This window comes from Rhinatrema bivittatum, chromosome 7 (assembly GCF_901001135.1).
Source record: "Rhinatrema bivittatum chromosome 7, aRhiBiv1.1, whole genome shotgun sequence".
NCBI classification, from domain to species: domain Eukaryota; kingdom Metazoa; phylum Chordata; class Amphibia; order Gymnophiona; family Rhinatrematidae; genus Rhinatrema; species Rhinatrema bivittatum.
Window position 1 is genome coordinate 36,686,927 of NC_042621.1, and position 20,253 is coordinate 36,707,179.

General features: G+C 43.5%; 1 protein-coding gene across 4 annotated transcripts in view; it reads right to left on the reverse strand.

Moving 5' to 3' along the window:
• Positions 1-20,253, reverse strand: part of AP1G1 (adaptor related protein complex 1 subunit gamma 1) — a 305,811-nt gene that overhangs the window by 269,452 nt on the left and 16,106 nt on the right. For 3 of the 4 annotated variants that reach the window (XM_029608250.1, XM_029608251.1, XM_029608252.1), the window contains exon 2: positions 3,481-3,684. In XM_029608250.1, the coding sequence (XP_029464110.1) occupies positions 3,481-3,681 (201 nt within the window). In that variant the 5' untranslated portion in view covers positions 3,682-3,684. Of the gene's footprint in view, positions 1-3,480; positions 3,685-20,253 lie in introns of those variants that run through there. The other variant, XM_029608253.1, reaches the window with a different exon arrangement.

The following is a 20,253-nucleotide window of genomic DNA, read 5'->3' on the forward strand; positions in this document are numbered from 1 at the left end:
CCATCACATCGTGTACTGGATGCAGTCCTGGAAAAATCCTGGGAAACACCATTCACTATAACCCCAGTATCCAGGAAGACAGACCTAAAATTTTGTATGCAGCAATCCCCTTTCTATTCACCACAACTTCCACACACCTCTATTGTGGTGGAATCTGAAATGCAACATGCGAAAAAAACAAGGTTGCACTCCAGTACACCTCCTGGTAAGAACCATAGGTACCTAGACGAGTTTGCCCAAAAATCTTTTCAATCAGCCATGCTGGGAGCTCAAATTCACCAGCACCAATTTTATATAGTTCAGTCCATTACAAATCCCTCCAGCAACTCAAGGGGCTCCTGCCAGATGCAGATTCCACAATTCCCCCATCGGAACCAGTCCAGGACATGGAGGAAGGCATACAGCATCTCCTCCGTACAGTTTATGAGGGATTTGAGATGTCTTCCAGGGCCTCTGTGTCAGCTATTGCCGCCAGACACTTGGCCTGGCTATGTGCTAATGCCATACGGGAAGACATCCACGAGAAACTTGCCAACCTCCCTTGCAGAGGAGATAATTTCTTCAGCAACTGTCTACAAGAGACAGGTGCCCAACTAAGAGAGCAAAGCGTAGCAGTGCAATCCTTAAACCCTCAAACGTACGGTGCTTTCTCTCGCCATTATTTTGCACTTCGTCGTGCACCATACCGCTGAGCGGAATGGGAGTGCGACTGATAAGTGGAGAAGGTAAGCATACTCCAAAGTCATGGAGTAGGAGGCAGTGTTATGTTGATTGGTAACATTAAAAGGCCAAGAACAAATGGAGATATGTCAGAGTACCACAGAGATTAGTACTGGGACCTGTGCCGTTTAACATTCATAAATGATCTAGAAAAAAAGGAGTGTGTGAGGTGAGCAAATTTGTAGATGACTTTATTCAAACTTGTTAAAATGACGGGAAATTGCAAGGCACTGCAGAAGGACTTTATGAGACTAGGAGACTGGGCAACTGAATAGTACATGAAATTGAATGTGAATGTGGAAAAGTGCAAAGTGATGCACATAGGAAAAAATAATCCCATCTAGAGGTAAACAATGCACGGTTATGTACTGTGTGTCACTACCCAAGGAAAGCACCTTTGAGTCCTTTTGGATAATACATTTGAAAACCTCTGCCCAGTGTGCAAGGGCGGTCAAAGTAGTAAACAGAATGTTAGCAATGATCTGAAAAGGAATAGGGAATAAAATGGAAAATATATTGCTTCTGTATCAAGCCATGATGCGACCATGTGCAGTTCTGGTTGACCCATCTCATGAAATAAATAGTCGAACTAAAAAGGTGCAGTGAGGTGGAACAGATAAAAGATAGTTATTTAACCTTTCAAATACTAAAACAAGGGGACCTCCATGAAACTAACCACCAGATTCAAAACAGATCGTAGAAAATACTTTTTAACTCAGCACAATGTCAAGCTGTGGAAACTGTTGCCAGAGGACAGGCTTAAGGCCAGTGAGGTTTAAAAGGTTTGGACAGGTTCCTGGAGGAAAAGTTCATAACACATTATTAACTAAGCAAATTAGAGAAAGCTATTACTATCCCTAGAAGTGAACAGGAATTAGATCTACTTTATGGGATCTGCCAGGTACTTGCGACCTGAATTGGCCACTATCAGAGACAGGATGATGGGCTTGATGGTCTGACCCAGAATGGCAATTCTTAAGTTCTTAATGCATAAGTGTAGGAGGCATAGAGGGAAGATAGATGAAAAAAAGCAAGAGGGAGGAGAAAGACAGTCCCAACCCAGAAATGGGTGGAACAAGTTTATAGGCCTACATTTCACAAAAGGGCTGAGTGCAAGGAAACTGTGGACCAAAGTTAGGACAATCAAGGTTCTATTTAAAGAACAAAGGATCTTCCCTTAATGAGCTCTCTGGGGAGTCCAGTCACTACTGGGGGGGGGGGGGGGGGGGGCAGGCCTTCTGAACTTCCCTCGGGCTTCAAAACAAATTAAAATTGTGGTGATCAGTGAACAAACATCAGGAAACAAATTTTTACAAATTGTTTCCACTCTACAAGTTAGCAATTTGGACCAAGTCAGGAGGGGTGATTTGTTACATAAGGTTCTCCTCTCCCACTAACAAAATTGCATAAAATGCAGTGGAGATGATGAAAAGAAAAGATGGAAGATATAGAAAGGGTGGGGGGGCAGTACAGTGGGGTAAAGCTTAAACACAAGGTCATCTTTCATTTCTGAAAATTAAAGATGACCCAGGAAAGCAATCAGAAAGAGATGCAAACAGAAGAACAAATAGCTAAGCGATAAGTAAGATGACAATATTTTAGAAATCTTAACAAAAGAACACAGTAGGTAGGGCCAGTGAAAGGATGAGGGGCCACAGATAAGTGAGAGGTGCAGAAATGAAGACGTTAAACCCTTTCCATTTACAATAAGAACCTGGATTAAACCAGGAAAATTAAAAGTGGACAAAGCAATGGGGCCAGATGGGATATGTATTGACATATTAAGCAAGCTTAGAAAGGTGTTGGTACCACCACAGACAGCCTTATTCAAACACTTACCAGAAATAGGCTGTTGTATACCTTCTTAAAGTGGAGGAAATAAGGAGGTTGCAGTTACAGGCCAGCTAGCTTGACCTCTATAGTAAGGGTTCCAAAGCTGCCTACTGAACTGTTGCTGGTGTTTAATACCTCAGTTTCAGAGTAAGGAGAGTGGGAATTAATTGGTAAAAAAAACCAAAAAAAAAACCCACAACCCCTCTAGTATCCACAGATGAAAATTGCAGATCTCAGCTTCATACCCTCTGCCAGAAATAGCAACAAGAGGAGTTATGGTAGACCCCAACTGGTCTGAAGATCAGGTGTTGAGGAAAGTGAACTAGGATGTAAAGGGTAGGGTTGGAATCATCAGTCATCAGTTCTGTCTTTCAATGCATACATTGTCTTTATTAATTGCTATTTAAATTATATTTTATGCAATGGCATATGCTGTTATTTACTCATCAAAAAGATTCCAGTAATTAAAATCCAAAGCAAAGCTGCTTTATCAAAGCATGAAGCAACTGCTAGCAAACACCCCCATCATTCTGAAAGACTTTGAACACTTCCCCTGCCCCAACATCTTGCCCAGAGGCCTCCTGCAAGCATGCCAGCAGCACTTTTCGGAAAAGATGCCGTAGACACCTGCCAGCACCTATCCCTCCCCCACCAGACACTACCTCTTCGACAGACATCTGACAAAATCTCCACCTGGTTTTCCAAGAAACCAGAGCAATCCTCCCACCCAGAGACCCCCTTTAGTAAACAGCTTAAGGCCTTGCGACTTGACAAACTTATGCCTCACAGGCATGGCTGATTTCTCAATTACAAAATCTGCTGCTGCTGACAGAGTTGTGTTGGTAACAAAATACCTGTAATATATGCAATGTAAGCTGCATGCAGTTGTCAGCTCTATATTGTGGGCTATCCAGCAACCTGACTTACCTGTCCAAAGTGTGCAGGGTAGCCCAACATATGCATGTATAACAACTTTGCCACATTGCGGCATCGGTATGTGTTATCTTCTTCCCGGAAGGATGACCTAATGGCAGCACATTCTTTCTGGATCATTTCTCGCTCCTCTGCTTGGGTCCTCGCTGTCCGGATGGTCCGAATCAGCTCCCGTAGTCTGATGGGGGCTGGCATTTTCTGAAAAGAAAAAAAAAAAAACACACACAAAAAAGCATGAATTTTCTTGAAGGAAAATGGTAAACTTCCTCTGATGTTCTCCACAAGTAGTATGCTCTTGGCAGTCCCATCAATATATAAGCAACTTGTTACATGCTGCAAAGATTTACAAGCTTGCAGTTACATCTATCTAGAAAACAGACTGTGCAAATGCTCTTGAAAAGGTGGACGAGTTGTGAGGATCAATGGAGATACTATCCTAAAGGAAAATTTACAGACAAGCAACTCTGTTTTCTCTATAGGCATTAATTTCCATGGAATTCACAATAATGGGGGAAACAGCAACAGAAAGTCTCAGAAGAGAACACTACTTTGGAGCCAATAAAGTAGAAAAAGCAAGCTTGCTTACCATAAACAGTGTTTTCTGTAGATAGCAGGATGAATTAGCCATGCTGCATGGGTGATGTCATCAGGTGGCACTAGGCAGAGCAGTCTCACAAAGCTTGTACAGCTTTTGGTTCTACTAAGCATGCATGATTCTTCCTATGCAAATTGGCATTCTATATCCAGGCAATTAGTTGTCGAAGGAAGAGGGCAGGAATGCACGGCTAATTCATCCTGCCCTCTACAGAAAATACCGTTTACCTTAAGAAAACTTACTGTCGATAAGCAGTATGAATTAACCGTGCTGCATGGGAGGCCCAAGCTGACAGTTGCTACTGTAGAGATGTTTTTTTGTTGGGTTTTTTTGCAACTCTGATTCCTCTGTGACAGCAGTCTACTTAGGTTTGAAATGGTACTGTCTGACTCACTGCACTATCCAAACTTGCCATTTCATCCAAGCAGTAGCGCAACGTGAAGATGTGAATGGATGACTAGGTAGCTGCTTTACAGATGTCCTCAATGGGCATGTTGCACAAGTGGGCTATTGAAGATGCTGTGGTACATATTTGATGTGCTCTTATCAGATGAGACAGAGGCAGGGCACTGGAAACATGAGAATGCTGTATGCAGGATATAATCCAGTTTGACAGAGTTCTTTTCGCAACTGGAGTTCCAAGCCTATTAGGATCGTATTATATGAAAAGCTATGAGGAACGCCAATGTTCTTGTGTCCTGCATTTGTAATAGGTCAAGGCCCTCTCGCAATCCAGAGTATGAAGTCGTTTTTCTCTGTCTTGTTTGTGTGGTCTTGGAAAATATACAGGAAACATGATCCCTTGATTCATATGAAAAACCGACACTACTTTCAGTAGAAACATTGGATGCGTACGTAGGACTACTTTGTCATGTGTAGGTAGGTGGGGAGGGAAGTGGACTAAGGCTTATAGCTCACTCACCCTTCATGTGGATGTAATTGCAACTATAAATACCACTTTTCAAGTCAAGTATGTTAATTCAGCTGTGTCCAAGGGCTCATTTGGGACTTCCATTAGAGCTGCTAGGACTACATTGATGTCCAGGGAACTAGAGGCTTCCAGGTAGGGGTACAAAGATGTAGAAGGTTCTTAATGAATTTAGAGATCAGTGGATGCATGGATATCAGGGACCCTTCCTCTTTTTGGTGATAGCCCGCAATGGCACTATGTACTCCGAGGATGTTGCGAGACCCATTTTGACTAGGTGATGTAAGTATAACAGCAGCTGCTGTGGTCCACAGGGGAGGGGGTTAAATGAATGCTCTCTACACCATTTTAAAGCTCTCTACACCATTTTAAAGCTCTCTACACCATTTTAAAGCATAATTCCTTCATGTGGAAAGCTTTCAGGACAAAAATATTTCCTCAGTATCGGTTGGTAGGTTCCAGTGCGCTATAGCCACACATCCATGTTGTGAGGTTGAGGGAAAGCTGGAGTGAATGCAGGAGGCAGCCCTCTTCTTGGGTTAGGAGGGTCAGGCTGCATCCTAGTTTCTGCAGAGGGCTGGTTGAAAATTGTACAAGATATGCATACCATGGTTGTCTCTACCATACCTGAGCTATCAAGATCATCTTGGCTTGATCTTGCAGGAATTTCTGAATCATTTTGTAGAGTAATGGAATTGAGGAAAAAGCATAGTCCTTGCTCCTTGAAATTTAAAAGGCATCTGGCGCTTGCTTCTCTGTACAGGCTGAGACAAGTGTAGCAGAAATGTTTCACTTTTCTGTTCTCTGTCACAAAGAGGTCTAACCATGGCTTCCCTCATCAGTAGAAGAGAATGAGACCTCCTGTGCTAAGGCCCATTCGTGTAGACATAAGACTCTACTCAGCCTGTCTGCTTCTGTGTTTCCTATTCTCGGAAGATTCGCTGCTTGCAGTTCGCCCAATCCCATATCTGAAGGGTTTCTTGATGCAGGGTCCCGGTCCCCTCCGTTTGTATGCCCTGTATGGCTACTCAGTTGTCCATATGAATTATACGTTTTCCTTTAAGCAAGTGTTGAAAACGTGTATAGCACATTACTCTCAACTCCAGAAGGTTTAATTGATATGCCCTCTCTCTGTAAGTCCATAAATTCTGTTTTGAACTGATGAATATGCACTCTCCATCCCTGAGGCAGTGCATCTGGGGTTAGGATTATCTGGTGGAAGATTGGCTGAAGCCACAGAGTGTCCGATTTCATTTGATCAGTCATTTGAACTGGGGATGTCAGGGAAAATCGATCCCAATGAGATCATAACCCCCACTGAAGGCATCTCATGTGAAACCTTATAAAGGGGCCCACATGTACCACCGCAGCTATATGCCAGAGGAGCACCAATATATGTCAAACTGTTGTGGAGTTCCAGCAATGTAACTGTCGCCAAGTTACAGAGGATTCTGGCCCTGTCATCTGGGAAAAAAAGCTCTGGCTTGAACTGTTTTTATTTGGGCTCCTATGAATTGAACAATTTAAGACAGTTGCAGGTTCAATTTTTCATGTTATTATGAAAAATAGTTGCTCCAGATATGTGGTCATTACTGTGTTTGACTGGAAGGCTTCCATGGAGGGGGCTGTGATTAACCAGTCATCTAAGTACATGAATATCCATATTCCCAATCATTGTAAGGTGTGTCACCGCCACAGCGAAGCATTTCGTGAAGACTCTGGGGACATATGAGAGTCCAAATGGAAGAACTATATACTCATAGTGCTTCTCCCCTACTCTGAAACATAGGTATCGCCAACAAGGTGGGTATATGGGGATGTGTACATATGCATCCTTGATGTCAAGAGAGCACATCCAGTGGCAAGGTTGGATGAATGGCAGTACTGACCCCAGAGATGTCATCTTGAATTTCTTCTCAGTGAAAATGTTGTTGAGCTCCCTAAGATTTAGGATGAGTCAAAAGCCCCCAATTTCTTGGGAATGAGGAAGTATTTGGATTAATACACCTGACTTTAAAGGGGAGGAGTTAGCTCTCTAATGGCATTCTGTTGAAGTAAGCATTAGACTTCCTGGGACAGGATGGCTCAGTGGGACTGATCCATTGAGAAAGACGGATTGTGAGGTATGTTTGGGCGACTGAGAAAGTTTATATGATATCCTTGTGGATTATGTAGTCAAGACCCACTGGTCCATGGTTATATTGAATCACTCCTTGTAATAAAACTGGATCCTGTCCTCTACCGGCGTGCTGTGCAGTGGCAGTATTTTGTTTATAAACCCTGCTTTGGCTTGGCTGCTGGCTAGGTCTGTGATTTTTGTTGACATCAGTCTCTTTGCCATTGAGGCTGTTGATATGGCGGGTAAGACCTCCTCCGACGGCATTCTGGTCAAAGTACCGGGTGCCTCCCCTGGAGAAGGGATGACTGGACTGACCGATGTTGGCGCCAGCAAAGAGTCCCTTGAAAGGACAAATAATGGCATGAATTCTACCTCTTATCCTCCAAAGGTGATAAAGGAGGTAGTGGTGACACACCCAGCATTACCGTTTCCATAGTCCCTGGCGAGAAAGTGTATGGTGATATCTGCGGATCACAACTGCTTGTTTGGTTTGAGACCAGGAGACTCTGGCGGAATGTTTCTGCTCTGTTGCTGCTGTGGTTCCCCAGAGGCAGAAGGGAACAGACTGGTTGTGGCATTTGGAGTCGGAGTCTCTGATGCCACAAGCTAGAACCTAAAAATGAATTGGGACCTCCCCCGCTGGATGATGAAAGGATCTCTCGTATGAGGAATAAATTCCTGGAAGAATCTCGGAGGCAGAATTGCTGTCCACAATGTTGTAGGCAGGGTGATCTGAAGGTCCCAGCGTAGGTATTAGGCAGTCCACACCCCTCCCCCACACAGTTGCAGCAGTGTTCCTTTCTCCCATAAATGGGTCAGATATGGAAGATGTTCGTTGGTTCTGGAAGATTGCAATGGAGTTCTGGATCTGTGTACCATCTCAAGTGTATCTCGATCATGAGGACGTTTAGCTTTTTCTGTGGAAGCAGTATCTTTAGCAAGTCTAGGTCACATGATCTTTCTTTTTCTTTGCTTGCATCGTTGTGTCGGGCGTTATTCTCTTTTTTTACACCTTTTTTTATTCCTCTTTTACACCTTAAGACGTGGAGCAGTGTGGCTCTTGCGCCATGTGCGCTGGCTATGTCGCACCATGCATCAACTGGGGTGTGTCACGTACCATGCATGATGGTGTGTCGTGCAGAGCAGTTTCCTTTGCATGCAGTGTGGACAGTATGCATCGGCTGTTTTTGCTTCAGTATGGTTTTAGATTACGCCAAAAGGGATTTTAAGCAATGCTTTAGACACATGCGCTGTCTCCAAGGGGCAAGCCAGCTCTCCGGGTTCTTCCTTTCTCCATCTGGGGGAGGAGGTGGGAGGATCTCCTACCTTCACAGCCTGCATCAGAGGAAGTATTGCCTGAAGCTGAGGAGACTCCCATAGGCGATGAAGACATGTCTGGAGGCATGCTCTCTTTTCAGCCCATTGTCTTTGAGCCCTAGGCGACAGTCATGGCAATTCGCCTGGTCATTGTCTGGGCCCAGACACAAGTAACAATAATTGTGGCTGGTCACATACATGATGTGGCCACAAGGGCAATATTTGAACCAAGAGATGATCTTCTGGGCCATGGTAGCACTGAAAAGCATTGTTCTGCGTTGTTTACTTCATATTTTTTTTTTCAGGTGAGGAGACGAGTCTTAAGAGTCAGTGTTAACTGCCCGTGCTGTGCGTGGACAAAAAAGTTAGACCGAGAAGACTTCTGGAACACTGATTCGCATGGTAAGAACTGCACATGCCCAGTAGAGCTAAAAGCTCTATAAGCTTTGAGAAACAGCTCCACTTAATGCTGCCTTATGATATCACCCATGCAGCATGGCTAATTCATACTACTTATTAATGGAAAACCTGAACTATCCATGTCATTCATTACATTTACTGGCCGAAGATTCCCTACTATTGCAAATCACTGCCCCCCCCCCCCCCCCCAAACTCCACTTAAGAATGTGTACAGAACTCCATACCCTCTTGAAATCTGGACACTAATACCTTGAAAAATGTGAACAGATCAATTTCCTAACGTCCACTCCAGCAGGCTGCTGCTTGTGTCCATCCACCAAAGTCCTGTTTCTTTGAACTAATGAGCACATTTCAGCACATCCTGCAATGGGCAGTCTCTCACAACTGCAGTTCTCAGTAGTGGTACAGTTATCACCATTTTGCCCTGTTGAATGCTGATCTGCTGACTTAGATCCTCCCAAGGTGGTTCACTCTACTTCTGCCTCTGTAGGAAGCGGCTCATTTGCTCATATACTCAACATAGAAACATATAGAAATGATGGCAGAAGACGACCAAATGGCCCATCCAGTCTGCCCAGCAAGTTTCACACTTTTTTTTTTCTCATACTTATCTGTTACTCTTGGCTCTTAGTAACCTTTTGGTTCTATTTCCCTTCCACCCCCACCATTAGAGAGCAGTGTTGGAACTGCATCTAAGTGAAATATCTAGCTTAGTTAGGGGTAGTAACCGCCACAATAAACAAGCTACATCCATGCTTATTTGTTTTCCCAGAAAATCACAGGTGTTGTCATAACTTCATGCATGTGCACTGTACCCGGAGTTTCTAGCTTCCTCACTTTTCTGCTTTTCTTCTTCTCTAGGAACTGACTCTTCAAATGTCTGTTGCTACTTCAGCAAGGATATACAAACTGTTGAGATTAGTTGGTTTAAGGCATCTGTCCCGTAGCTGCATTGATTTGTTACATAGGCAGAGGTTTCCTTATTGGAAGAGTGTACTCTGTACTTGGATTAACATAGGGCAAACACAGTGGTTCTGATTATTATCTATTTTCAGTTTGCACAGATGGAAGAGGCTGATTTGCGTCTTTAGATTTGGTTGCAGTTGATTAATAGTAGTCTATCTAGTCTAGTGCAACTGACCGTGTACTTGATCTGGGTGAAGTCTCCTGCTTTTGTGCCACAGTTGCCAGGCCATCTGCATAAATAAAGCTGGGTATGTATGGATGAGTTGGTTGGTCATTTGTGTGGATATTAAGAAAGGAACAGTACTTCCTTGTGGTAAGCTCCATCAGCTTCTTGCACATCCTTTCTATCAGAGTACTTCCCCAAATCCTCACGTTAATGATATCCTTTTGTTACCACCGTGCTGAGAACCATGTGCTTCTCAGTAACCTTTGGATTTCCCCAAGTTCAGAATGCTGAGATTTATAAGCAGGCAAGAAGAGTACCAAGAAGGATGGGATGTCAAAAGGAGTCATTAAAAGTACTCTGGGTTTAGAAAAACTGTATGCTGGAAGACTGCAAGCACTGGAGGCAGCAGCCAAGGTGGAAGCAGACCCTAAAGCAGAAGCAGTAAACAAAATGTCCAACAGAGAAGAGAGCACGGCAGAGCAGGATGCAACAAAGGCCACAATGAAAAAATAATAATTTTGGAAGCTAGAAGGCAAGTACTATATGCAAAATTAACCTTATGCAGGATAATGCAGTTTTAAAAGGAAGATAGAAAGCAACACTGCAAGCATCATGGAGGCAGAAAAATAAGCAACAGAGAGCAAAAGCAAGAAACAGTTGCAATTAAATAATCATTGCTAAGAGGTTAAAGTGCATTAGGAAGAGAATATGATTGTCCCCTGTCCTAATAAAGCGGATGCTCTTGGACCAGAACTCTGACCTGTGTGTGACCCCCATCTTTTCCTCTCCCTTTAAAGTAGTAGTAATTGATGATCACTAGACTTCAGTGACACTGGTAATGCAAAACTACTATTCAATGTTAACAGTTTTTCTACTGATGCAGCATCAGATTTCTTAAAAGATAAGACCATATCACTGACAGCGTCCGAAACTAAAAAGATATACATTGGAACCAGAAAGCAGAATGTGTCTACAATCACCGAATTTCATTCCAATTCAGAGGGATACAGAAAAAAAAAAAAAAAAAAAAAAAAAAAAAAGAGGTTCCAGGACTGACCTCTCTTGGAATTGGTTAAAAAGCAAGAGGTGCTGTAAGGATGTGCCTTTCCAAGACTGGCATCTCAATGAAGCCTTCTCTATAATACATTTTTTAAAAAGTCCAACATGTTAGATTTCCAGAATCAAGCAACACACTCCAGGGCATGTAAGGATCTTCTCGGTCACTACAGATCCTTATCAGCTGTCTGAGTTAATCTGCTCCCCTGACAAGAATATTCATTTTTCAGAAAGAGGCAAAAACAAATTCGCAAAGAAAAATCTAATCAGATTATTATAGTTCAGTACAAATCTAAAAGAAGTGAAGTGCAATTTAAATACATTACCTAAGAAGGTATTACAAAGATTTGAATAAGATTATGTAAAGCAGAATTGAATGCATGCATGTATCATATTTTATGTTCTTGTAATGCTAGTTTTAAATTATGGATGTAACAGTGTAAACTGCTATAAACACTGATGGAAATACAGTATATAAAATTTGTAAATAAATATGAGAATTTGCATATGAGAAAGTCTTCCACCAAATGAATATTGTTTCCAGCATGTCACATCTGTCACCCCAGGTAATGAAATGAGAATTAGCACAAAAACTATTAAATACATATAGTAACAATTATTCCCACAACATGATACTTACTAAAAGCAGAAAAAGCAAGTTTGCTTTCCATAAATGGTGTTTTCCATAGACAGCAGGTTAAATTAGCCATGCTCCATGGGATGACATCAGGCGGCACGTTGCAGTTGTCTCTCAAGACAGTTAAAGTTTTTGCATACTGAGTATGCACAGGTATTCCCACGTTAACAATTCAAGAATTCTCTTCAGTTGATAATAAAGCTAGTTGAAGTAGTTGCAGAGGTTGCTGTCCAGGGAGGAGGGTGGGGTTTTGCATGGCTAATTCATCCTGCTGTCCATGGAAAACACCATTTACGGTAAGCAAAATTGCTTTTCTCCGTTGATAAGCAGGCTGAATTAGCCATGCTCCATGGGGAGTCCCAAGCTGAGTTGCTATTAAAAACAGTTGTTCCTTGTAGCAATTTTTTGATTCTTCTGAGAGTGATATTTTTGCAACGCAGTGTCCCCCATGGACAGCCAACTAAGAGGAGATGGCATGCCTGAGGACGGCAGTTCCTACCGCACTGTCAGCAGAGGTAGCCGATTCAAGGCAGAATTGCGATATGCAAGGTATGTAGTGACAACTAGGTTGCCACTTTGCATATGTCCTCAATCGAAATATAGCAAAATTGCTTACCTTGTAATAGGTGTTATCCCAGGTCAGCAGGATGTAGTCCTCACATATGGGTGACATCATTGATGGAGCCCTATTGCGGAAAACTGTCAAAGTTTCTAGAAACTTCTGACTGGCCCTGTGAGGCCACTGAGCATGCCATGATATTCTCTGCCACAGGGGTCTCTCTTCAGTCTCGTATGTAGCAATAAGCTTTAGCAAAAATAAAATAAACCTATCGGACCCAACTCCGCGGGGTGGCGGGTGGGTTTCATGAGGACTACATCCTGCTGTCCTGGGATAACACCTATTACAAGGTAAGCAATTTTGCTTTATCCCAGGACAAGCAGGATGCTAGTCCTCAGATATGGGTGATTAGCAAGCTAGAGGCTGAATCATTTTGTAGTGAAGCAACAGAATGTATTGTTGATGAAAACGAGGCAGCCGAAAATCACAGCAATTTGGATGTAGAAGAAGTTGGGATTAAACTGGAAACAAGTTCTTTAAGACAGAATGTCCATAAGCTGAATCTTGTCGTCCCTGCTTGTCCAAACAGTAATGAGCTGCAAAGCTGTGAAGCGAACTCCATGTTGCTGCTTTACATATGTCAAGAATTGGCACTGAACGACAGTGTGCTACTGAAGTTGACATTGCCCTTACTGAATGTGCTTTTACTCGCCCTTGGAGAGGAAGGCCAGCTTTTTCATAGCAAAACTGTATGCAATCTGCTAGCCAGTTGGGTAGAGTATGTTTACCCACTGCTTTACCCAGTTTGTTTGGATCATAAGATACAAAGAGTTGAGTGGATTTCCTGTGGACTGCAGTGCTGTCTAAGTAAAATGCTAGCGCACGTTTACAGTCCAAGGTATGTAAGGCTCGTTCCCCTTGGTGTGAATGAGGCCTTGGGAAGAATGTGGGTAAAACTATGGATTGATTCAAGTGGAATTCCGTAACTACTTTGGGAAGGAATTTTGGATGTGTACAGAGAACCACTCTGTCATGTAGGAATTTTGTATAGGGTGAGTATGTGACAAGTACCTGAAGACTGGAGGATAGCAAATATAACCCCAATATTTAAAAAGGGCTCCAGGGGCGATCTGGGAAACTACAGACCGGATAGTCTGACTTCAGTGCCAGGAAAAATAATGGAAAGTGTTCTAAACATCAAAATCACAGAACATATAGAAAGACATGGTTTAATGGAACAAAGTCAGCATGGCTTTACCCAAGGCAAGTCTTGCCTCACAAATCTGCTTCACTTTTTTGAAGGAGTTAATAAACATGTGGATGAACCGGTAGATGTAGTATACTTGGATTTTCAGAAGGCGTTTGACAAAGTTCCTCATGAGAGGCTTCTAGGAAAAGTAAAAAGTCATGGGATAGGTGGCGATGTCATGGATTGCAAACTGGCTAAAAGACAGGAAACAGAGAGTAGGATTAAATGGGCAATTTTCTCAGTGGAAGGGAGTGGTCAGTGGAGTGCCTCAGGGATCTGTATTGGGACCCTTAATTTTTAATATATTTATAAATGATCTGGAAAGAAATACGACGAGTGAGAATCAAATTTTCAGATGACACAAAATTGTTCAGAGTAGTTAAATCACAAGCAGATTGTGATAAATTGCAGGAAGACCTTGTGAGACTGGAAAATTGGGCATCCAAATGGCAGATGAAATTTAATGTGGATAAGTGCAAGGTGATGTATATAGGGAAAAATAACCAATGCTATAATTCCACAATGTTGGGTTCCATATTAGGTGCTACAACCCAAGAAAGAGATCTAGGTGTCATAGTGGATAACACATTGAAATAGTCGGTTCAGTGTGCTGGGCAGTCAAAAAAGCAAACAGAATGTTGGGAATTATTAGAAAGGGAATGGTGAACAAAACAGAAAATGTCATAATGCCTCTGTATCGCTCCATGTTGAGACCACAACTCGAATACTGTGTACAATTCTGGTCGTCGCACCTCAAAAAAGATATAATTGCGATGGAGAAGGTACAGAGAAGGGCTACCACAATGATAAGGGGAATGGAACAGCTCCCCTATGAGGAAAGACTACAGAGGTTAGGACTTTTCAGCTTGGAGAAGAGACGGCTGAGGGGGGATATGATAGAGGTGTTTAAAATCATGAGAGGTCTAGAACAGGTAGATGTGAATAGGTTATTTACTCTTTCGGATAATAGAAAGACTAGGGGGCAGTCCATGAAGTTAGCATGGGGCACATTTAAAACTAATCGGAGAAAGTTCTTTTTTACTCGACGCACAATTAAACTCTGCACTAACCACATCCTCTGGCAACAAATTCCAGTTAGTATAGCTGTGTTTAAAAAAGGATTGGACAAGTTCTTGGAGGAGAAGTCCATTACCTGCTATTAAGTTCACCTAGAGATTAGCCACTGCCATTAGCAACGGTAATATGGAATAGACTTAGTTTTGGGGTACTTGCCAGGTTCTTATGGCGTGGATTGGCCACTGTTGGAAACAGGATGCTGGGCTTGATGGACCCTTGGTCTGACCCAGTATGGCATATTCTTATGTTCTTATGTTTGTAACTCACTAACCCTTCTAGCCGATGTAATGGCTATGAGGAATATAGTCTTCCATGTGAGAAATTTAGGATCACATGAAGTCATGGGTTCAAAAGGAGAACGCATGAGTCTTGTTAAAACCAAATTCAGGTCCCACTCTGTGACAGGGGGTCGAATTGGTGGTTTAAGGTGAATTAAACCTCTCATAAACCTACTGACTAGAGGTTGTATGGATATTGATGCATCTCCCATTTTGTTATGGTAAGCTGAGATTGCACTTAAATGTATTCTGACAGATGATTTCTGAAGACCAGAATCTGAAAGATGCCATAAGTAGTCTAGCAGAGAAGTTGTGGGGCAAGAGAAAAGGATGAATACTCTTGCCTGCACCACAAAGTGAATCTTTTCCATTTCAAAGAATAGTTCTTTTGTGTGGAAGGTTTATGTGAAGCTATAAGCACTTGAGATACATTGTTTGAAAGACTGAATGGTTGTAAAGTCAAGCTTTCAACATCCAAGCTGTCAGAGATAGGGATTGAAGGTTGGGATGATGCAACCGACCCTGAGTTATGAGAGTGGGAGCTACACCCAGGCGAATTGGATCCCTGATCGAGAGGTCTAGAAGTGTGGGAAACCATACTTGTCAAGGCCAATACGGGGCTATGAGTATCATGGAGCCCTTGTCCTGTTGTAGCTTCACCAGAGTTTTGGTTATGAGTGGTATCGGAGGATATGCGTATGGAAGGCCTGAGTTCCAAGGGCGTCATCGAGGGGTATCCCTTCAGGCTGTTCTTTTCGGGGCTTGGGAGGAAGAGCACCAACTACTTAATCAAATCTCTTCATTATGAGTTGCTAGAATGCTAGTTCTGGATACCCTGGGTCCCCAGGTGTCATTGGCATCGATGGCATCGGGTCCGGCATCGGAGATGGCGTCAGTGTCATCGATGGTCGTGCCGGTATCACCTTAGGCTGTGGTGTCTGCATCATGGTAGGCACCGGCGGACTTGTCGGCATCGGAGTAGTCACCGGCTTCAGTGGAATCACCGGCATCGGTGAATGTACCCAGCAGCGAAGGCGCCAGAATCGGCATCTGCTCCTTAAGCGCCTGGAGCACCGCTTGCCGGATGAAATCTGACAATTCCTGCGGAACAGCTGGTGCAGGCGGAGCAGCTGAACGCGGTGGAGGAGTCTATGCTCCTTCCACAGAGCCCTGTGGAGGTTCGCCCACTGGTGTCTCTTCGCAAAGTGAAGGCCCTGCGTCGAGGATGGCGGTGTTTCCTGAAGTTTTGGCCGCTTAGTGGTCGGTTCCCCTGGGGAGAGAAGTGCCGCCGGTGTCGATGTCTATAACGATGTTTCGATCGGTGTTCGGCTACTGACCTCGTCAGTCATTGGCGATGGTCTCCCGACATCTCCGGACGACGTTTTTTCAATATTATTCTTTTTGAGACTCCAGCCGGAGACGATTTTGTCGATGTCGAGGGGAAAGGCAAAAGCTGTAGATAGAATAGATGCTCCGCCTTCTCTTGGTGAAGTTTTCTTCCCTTGGGAGTCATTTCTGCACATTTAGGGCAGGTTGTGACATCATGTTTGTCCCCCAAACAAAGGACACACTCTAGGTATGGGTCTGTAATGGACATTGTCCGATTACAGACAGGACATTTTTTAAATCCGGTAGCCATTTTTAATCGACAGTCGATGAAATGAGGGAAAATTTATGAGAGGAAAAGTTTTTACTCAAGGAGTAAAAACGAGACTACGATTACTCACCAGCCGGTGGAAATCTGAGAGATCCCTTGTGGGAGAAAATGAATGAGAAAAATAAGTGACTTTTAGTCAGCAATACACTGTGAGAAAACTCACAAGGCTCCTGCTCCGTGATGCCTACAGCAGTGCGGAAAAACGAAGACTGAAGAGAGACCCCTGTGGCAGAGAATATCATGGCATGCTGGGCATGCTCAGTGGCCTCACAGGGCCAGTCAAAAGTTTCTAGAAACTTTGACAGAAAGTTTTCCGCAATAGGGCTCCATCAATGATGTCACCCATATGTGAGGACTAGCATCCTGCTTGTCCTGGGATAATAAATGTGCTAATGACTTAGCTGTTGCCTGAACTTTGTGTGCTTTCACCTTATGTGGCAGATGTAGTGATTGTGCAGCGTAACAATGTCTGATGAATGCAGTTACCAATTAGAAAGCATCTGCTTAGATACAAAAGTACCCAGTCTATTTGGATCATAGGAAATGAATAGTTGTAAACTTTTCCTATGAACCTGTGTCCATCGTTTGTAATATGCTAGGGCATGTTTGCAATCTAAAGGTATGTAGTAGTTTCTCCCTTTCAAGCCTGTGTGGCTTTGGGAAGAATTTTGGCAACGAGATATTCTAGTTCAAATGGAATGGCAATGCAATGTTTGGTAAGAACTTAGAGTGGGGACAGAGGGAAACTTTGTCACGGAAAAATTGGAGGTGAGGTGGGCTATGCACCAGGGCCTGGATCTCACATATTCTTCGAGCTGAGGTAATCGCCACTAAGAGGACTTTTCAGGTGAGGAATTTTAAAGATGCCGACTCCAAAGGTTTGAAGGGCGGTTTCATTAATGACGCCTGAGCTATATTTATGTCTCATGGAAATGGGGGGGGGGGGGGGGCCCCTTTCCTGGTGGACATAGGTGATGACGACTTTGCATGAATCTGGAAGTTAAAGGTTATGTAGAGATAGATGCTCCATCTTCTTGGCTATGATATGCTACTATGGCACTTAGATACATTCTAACCGATGTGGTTGTGAGTCCCGTGTTGGAGAAGTAATGTAGGTACGAAAGCAAGTGTTGAGGGTAGCATGTAAAGGGTCCAAGGCATGCTGAGCACACCAAGCGAAGTAGCAATGCCACTTGAAGTTGTAATTTCGTCTAGTGGAAAGTTTTCGTGCCAAGCTAAGGATATCTTGAATTTGCTCAGAGATTCCAGTGCACTATATAGTCACACGTTCAACATCCATGGTGTCAGATTCAGAGTGGCGTGCAAAGGATGAAGGAGGCGCCCTTCATCTTGTGTCAGAGGCTTGGGTTGACTCAGAGTTTTTGTAGAAGGGAGTGAGAGCGCAGCATGAGATACACAGACCATGGCTGTCTGGGCCACGCTGAGGCAATTAGAATCATCCTGGCTTTATCTTGTATGCATTTTTTTTAATTGTCTTGGAGATTAATGGTATTGGTAAAAATACATAAAGTAGTCCTCTGCTCCATGAAGTAGGAACACATCTGGAGCTTCTCGGTGAGAAGTTGAATAGATGGAGCAGAATTTGAAAACCTTTATGTTCTGTTCCATCACAAAAAGGTCTATCCATGATTGGTCCCAGTTACGGAAAAGTGTGTTTGCCATTCATTGGGAAAGGGACCATTTGTGTGGCTGGAATATCCTGCTGAGAATATCTGCTCCCACATTTGTGATCCACAGCAGGTATGTGGCTTGAAGAGTGATGTTGGCTTTGGAGGCCCAGTCCCAGATAGCCAGGGCTTCTTCCATAGGGTTTGCGATCCCTTTGTTCAGATAGAACATTGCTACTTAGTTGTCCATGTGGATCATTAAGGATGTCCCCTGCTGGAAGGCTCTGATGGAATTTTGTATAGTCCGGAGCTTGAGAAGATTTATAGAATGGTTTTGCTCTTCTTGATTTCAAAGACCCCGAGTCTTGTATTGCAGAAGGTGAAATCCCCATCCCTTTGTGGACGCATCGGTAGTCGGTATCAGCTGGTGCAGATGCGGACATAAGAGGGAACCGGTTTTCAATATACAGCTGGCTGTAGCCACCATTTTATTTCCCAAGTCATAGCCTGCTACAAGGGGAGGAGCATAGATTTCTCATAAATCAATTAGAAATTCTAACGTTTCCAGGCATCATATGGTTTGCCCTGTGTGAGATTGAAGAGTTCCCTCATTCGGTGCCACTATCAGCTAGTCTTTGAGGTATGGGAACAGATGTATTCCTGAATAGATGCACTACAGCTAAACATTTTGTTAAGATTCTTGGAGCAGAGGATAGCCAAAAGGGAGGACTTTGTACTAGTAATGGAGATGTCCCTCTCAGAAACAAAGGAAACATCAACATGAAGGGTGAATTGGAATGTGAGCACATGCATCTTTTAGATCAAGAAAGCGCATCTAGTCACTGGGCTGGATGAAGGGTACCCAAGCATATTAGCTTGAATTTCTCTCGACACAGGTGTTTGTTCAGGGACCGGAGGTCTAGAATGGATTAAAGATCTCCCGTCTTTTTGGGAATGAGGAAGTAATGGAAGTAATATGCTGCAATCCTGAGTCAGGATGGATTGGTTCACTTCTTGGAGGAGTAATTTTAGCATCTCCTGGTTTAGGAGAGACAAGTGGTTGGAATTTGTAGGTTGTAATAGATGAGGCAACGTAGGTTGGCATTGGAAGTTGAGATGTTATTCACATTGGATTAATTTGAGGACCCACTGGTCTGTGGTGGTGTTTTTCCAAGCTTGCACTCTGCCTCCAACAGGTGTTAGTGGTTGTGGCAATGGTGTAATTAAAAATCCTGTTGAGGCTTTATGGGGGATTGTGTCTGCAGTTTTGGCATACGTTGGGTTGTAGGATATCCGGATTGAGGGGGTTGTGTTTGCTGCCAGCTTTGTTGGTAGTAAGTCAGGCAGTAGGGTTGGTAGGAGCGAAGTTGCCTTCAGAGGTAAGATGGGCATCTATATTTAGTAGAATCGGCGGCTGATAGAGTCCTGCTCACTTTCAGCTCGATACAGTAAAGTGGGGCCGCAGTTACCCTGCTCCTAACCCGCTTTCTACTCACTTTTCGGCCACGTTAGTCCAACCCGCGATACACTATCCCCTTTAACCCATCCTTACCGCCTCTTTAAATCCCCGGGTAACCCCTTCCGCACGCGGCATGTATATCAGATGTAAACGATGAAATTAGCTATTCCCTCCCATACAGTAACGCGCGCCCCGACTATCACTATTTTACCCTGCCATTTTGCCGCGCGTTTAACCTGCTAACTTACCGCCTACCCTTACCCCTGCGTTAGAGGCAGGGGTAATGGTAGACGGCAAACTTTCCCCCAAAAGAAACCGAAAATCCCCTCCTCCCGAAGCGGCTCGACATGTGCCAACTTACCTTTTGTTGCTTTTCAGCCCCTTCCCTTCTCTGCTGCCCTCTAATAGGTCTGAAATTTCATTTTTTAGTTCCTTCAGAACTCTAGGGTGTATACCATCCAGTCCAGGTGATTTACTACTCTTCAATTTGTCAATCAGGTCTACCACATCTTCTAGGTTCACCATGATTTGATTCAGTCCATCTGAATCATTACCCATGAAAACCTTCTCCAGTACGGGTACCTCCCCAACATCTTCAGTAAAGACCGAAGCAAAGAAATCATTTAATCTTTCCGCGATGGCCTTATCTTTTCTAA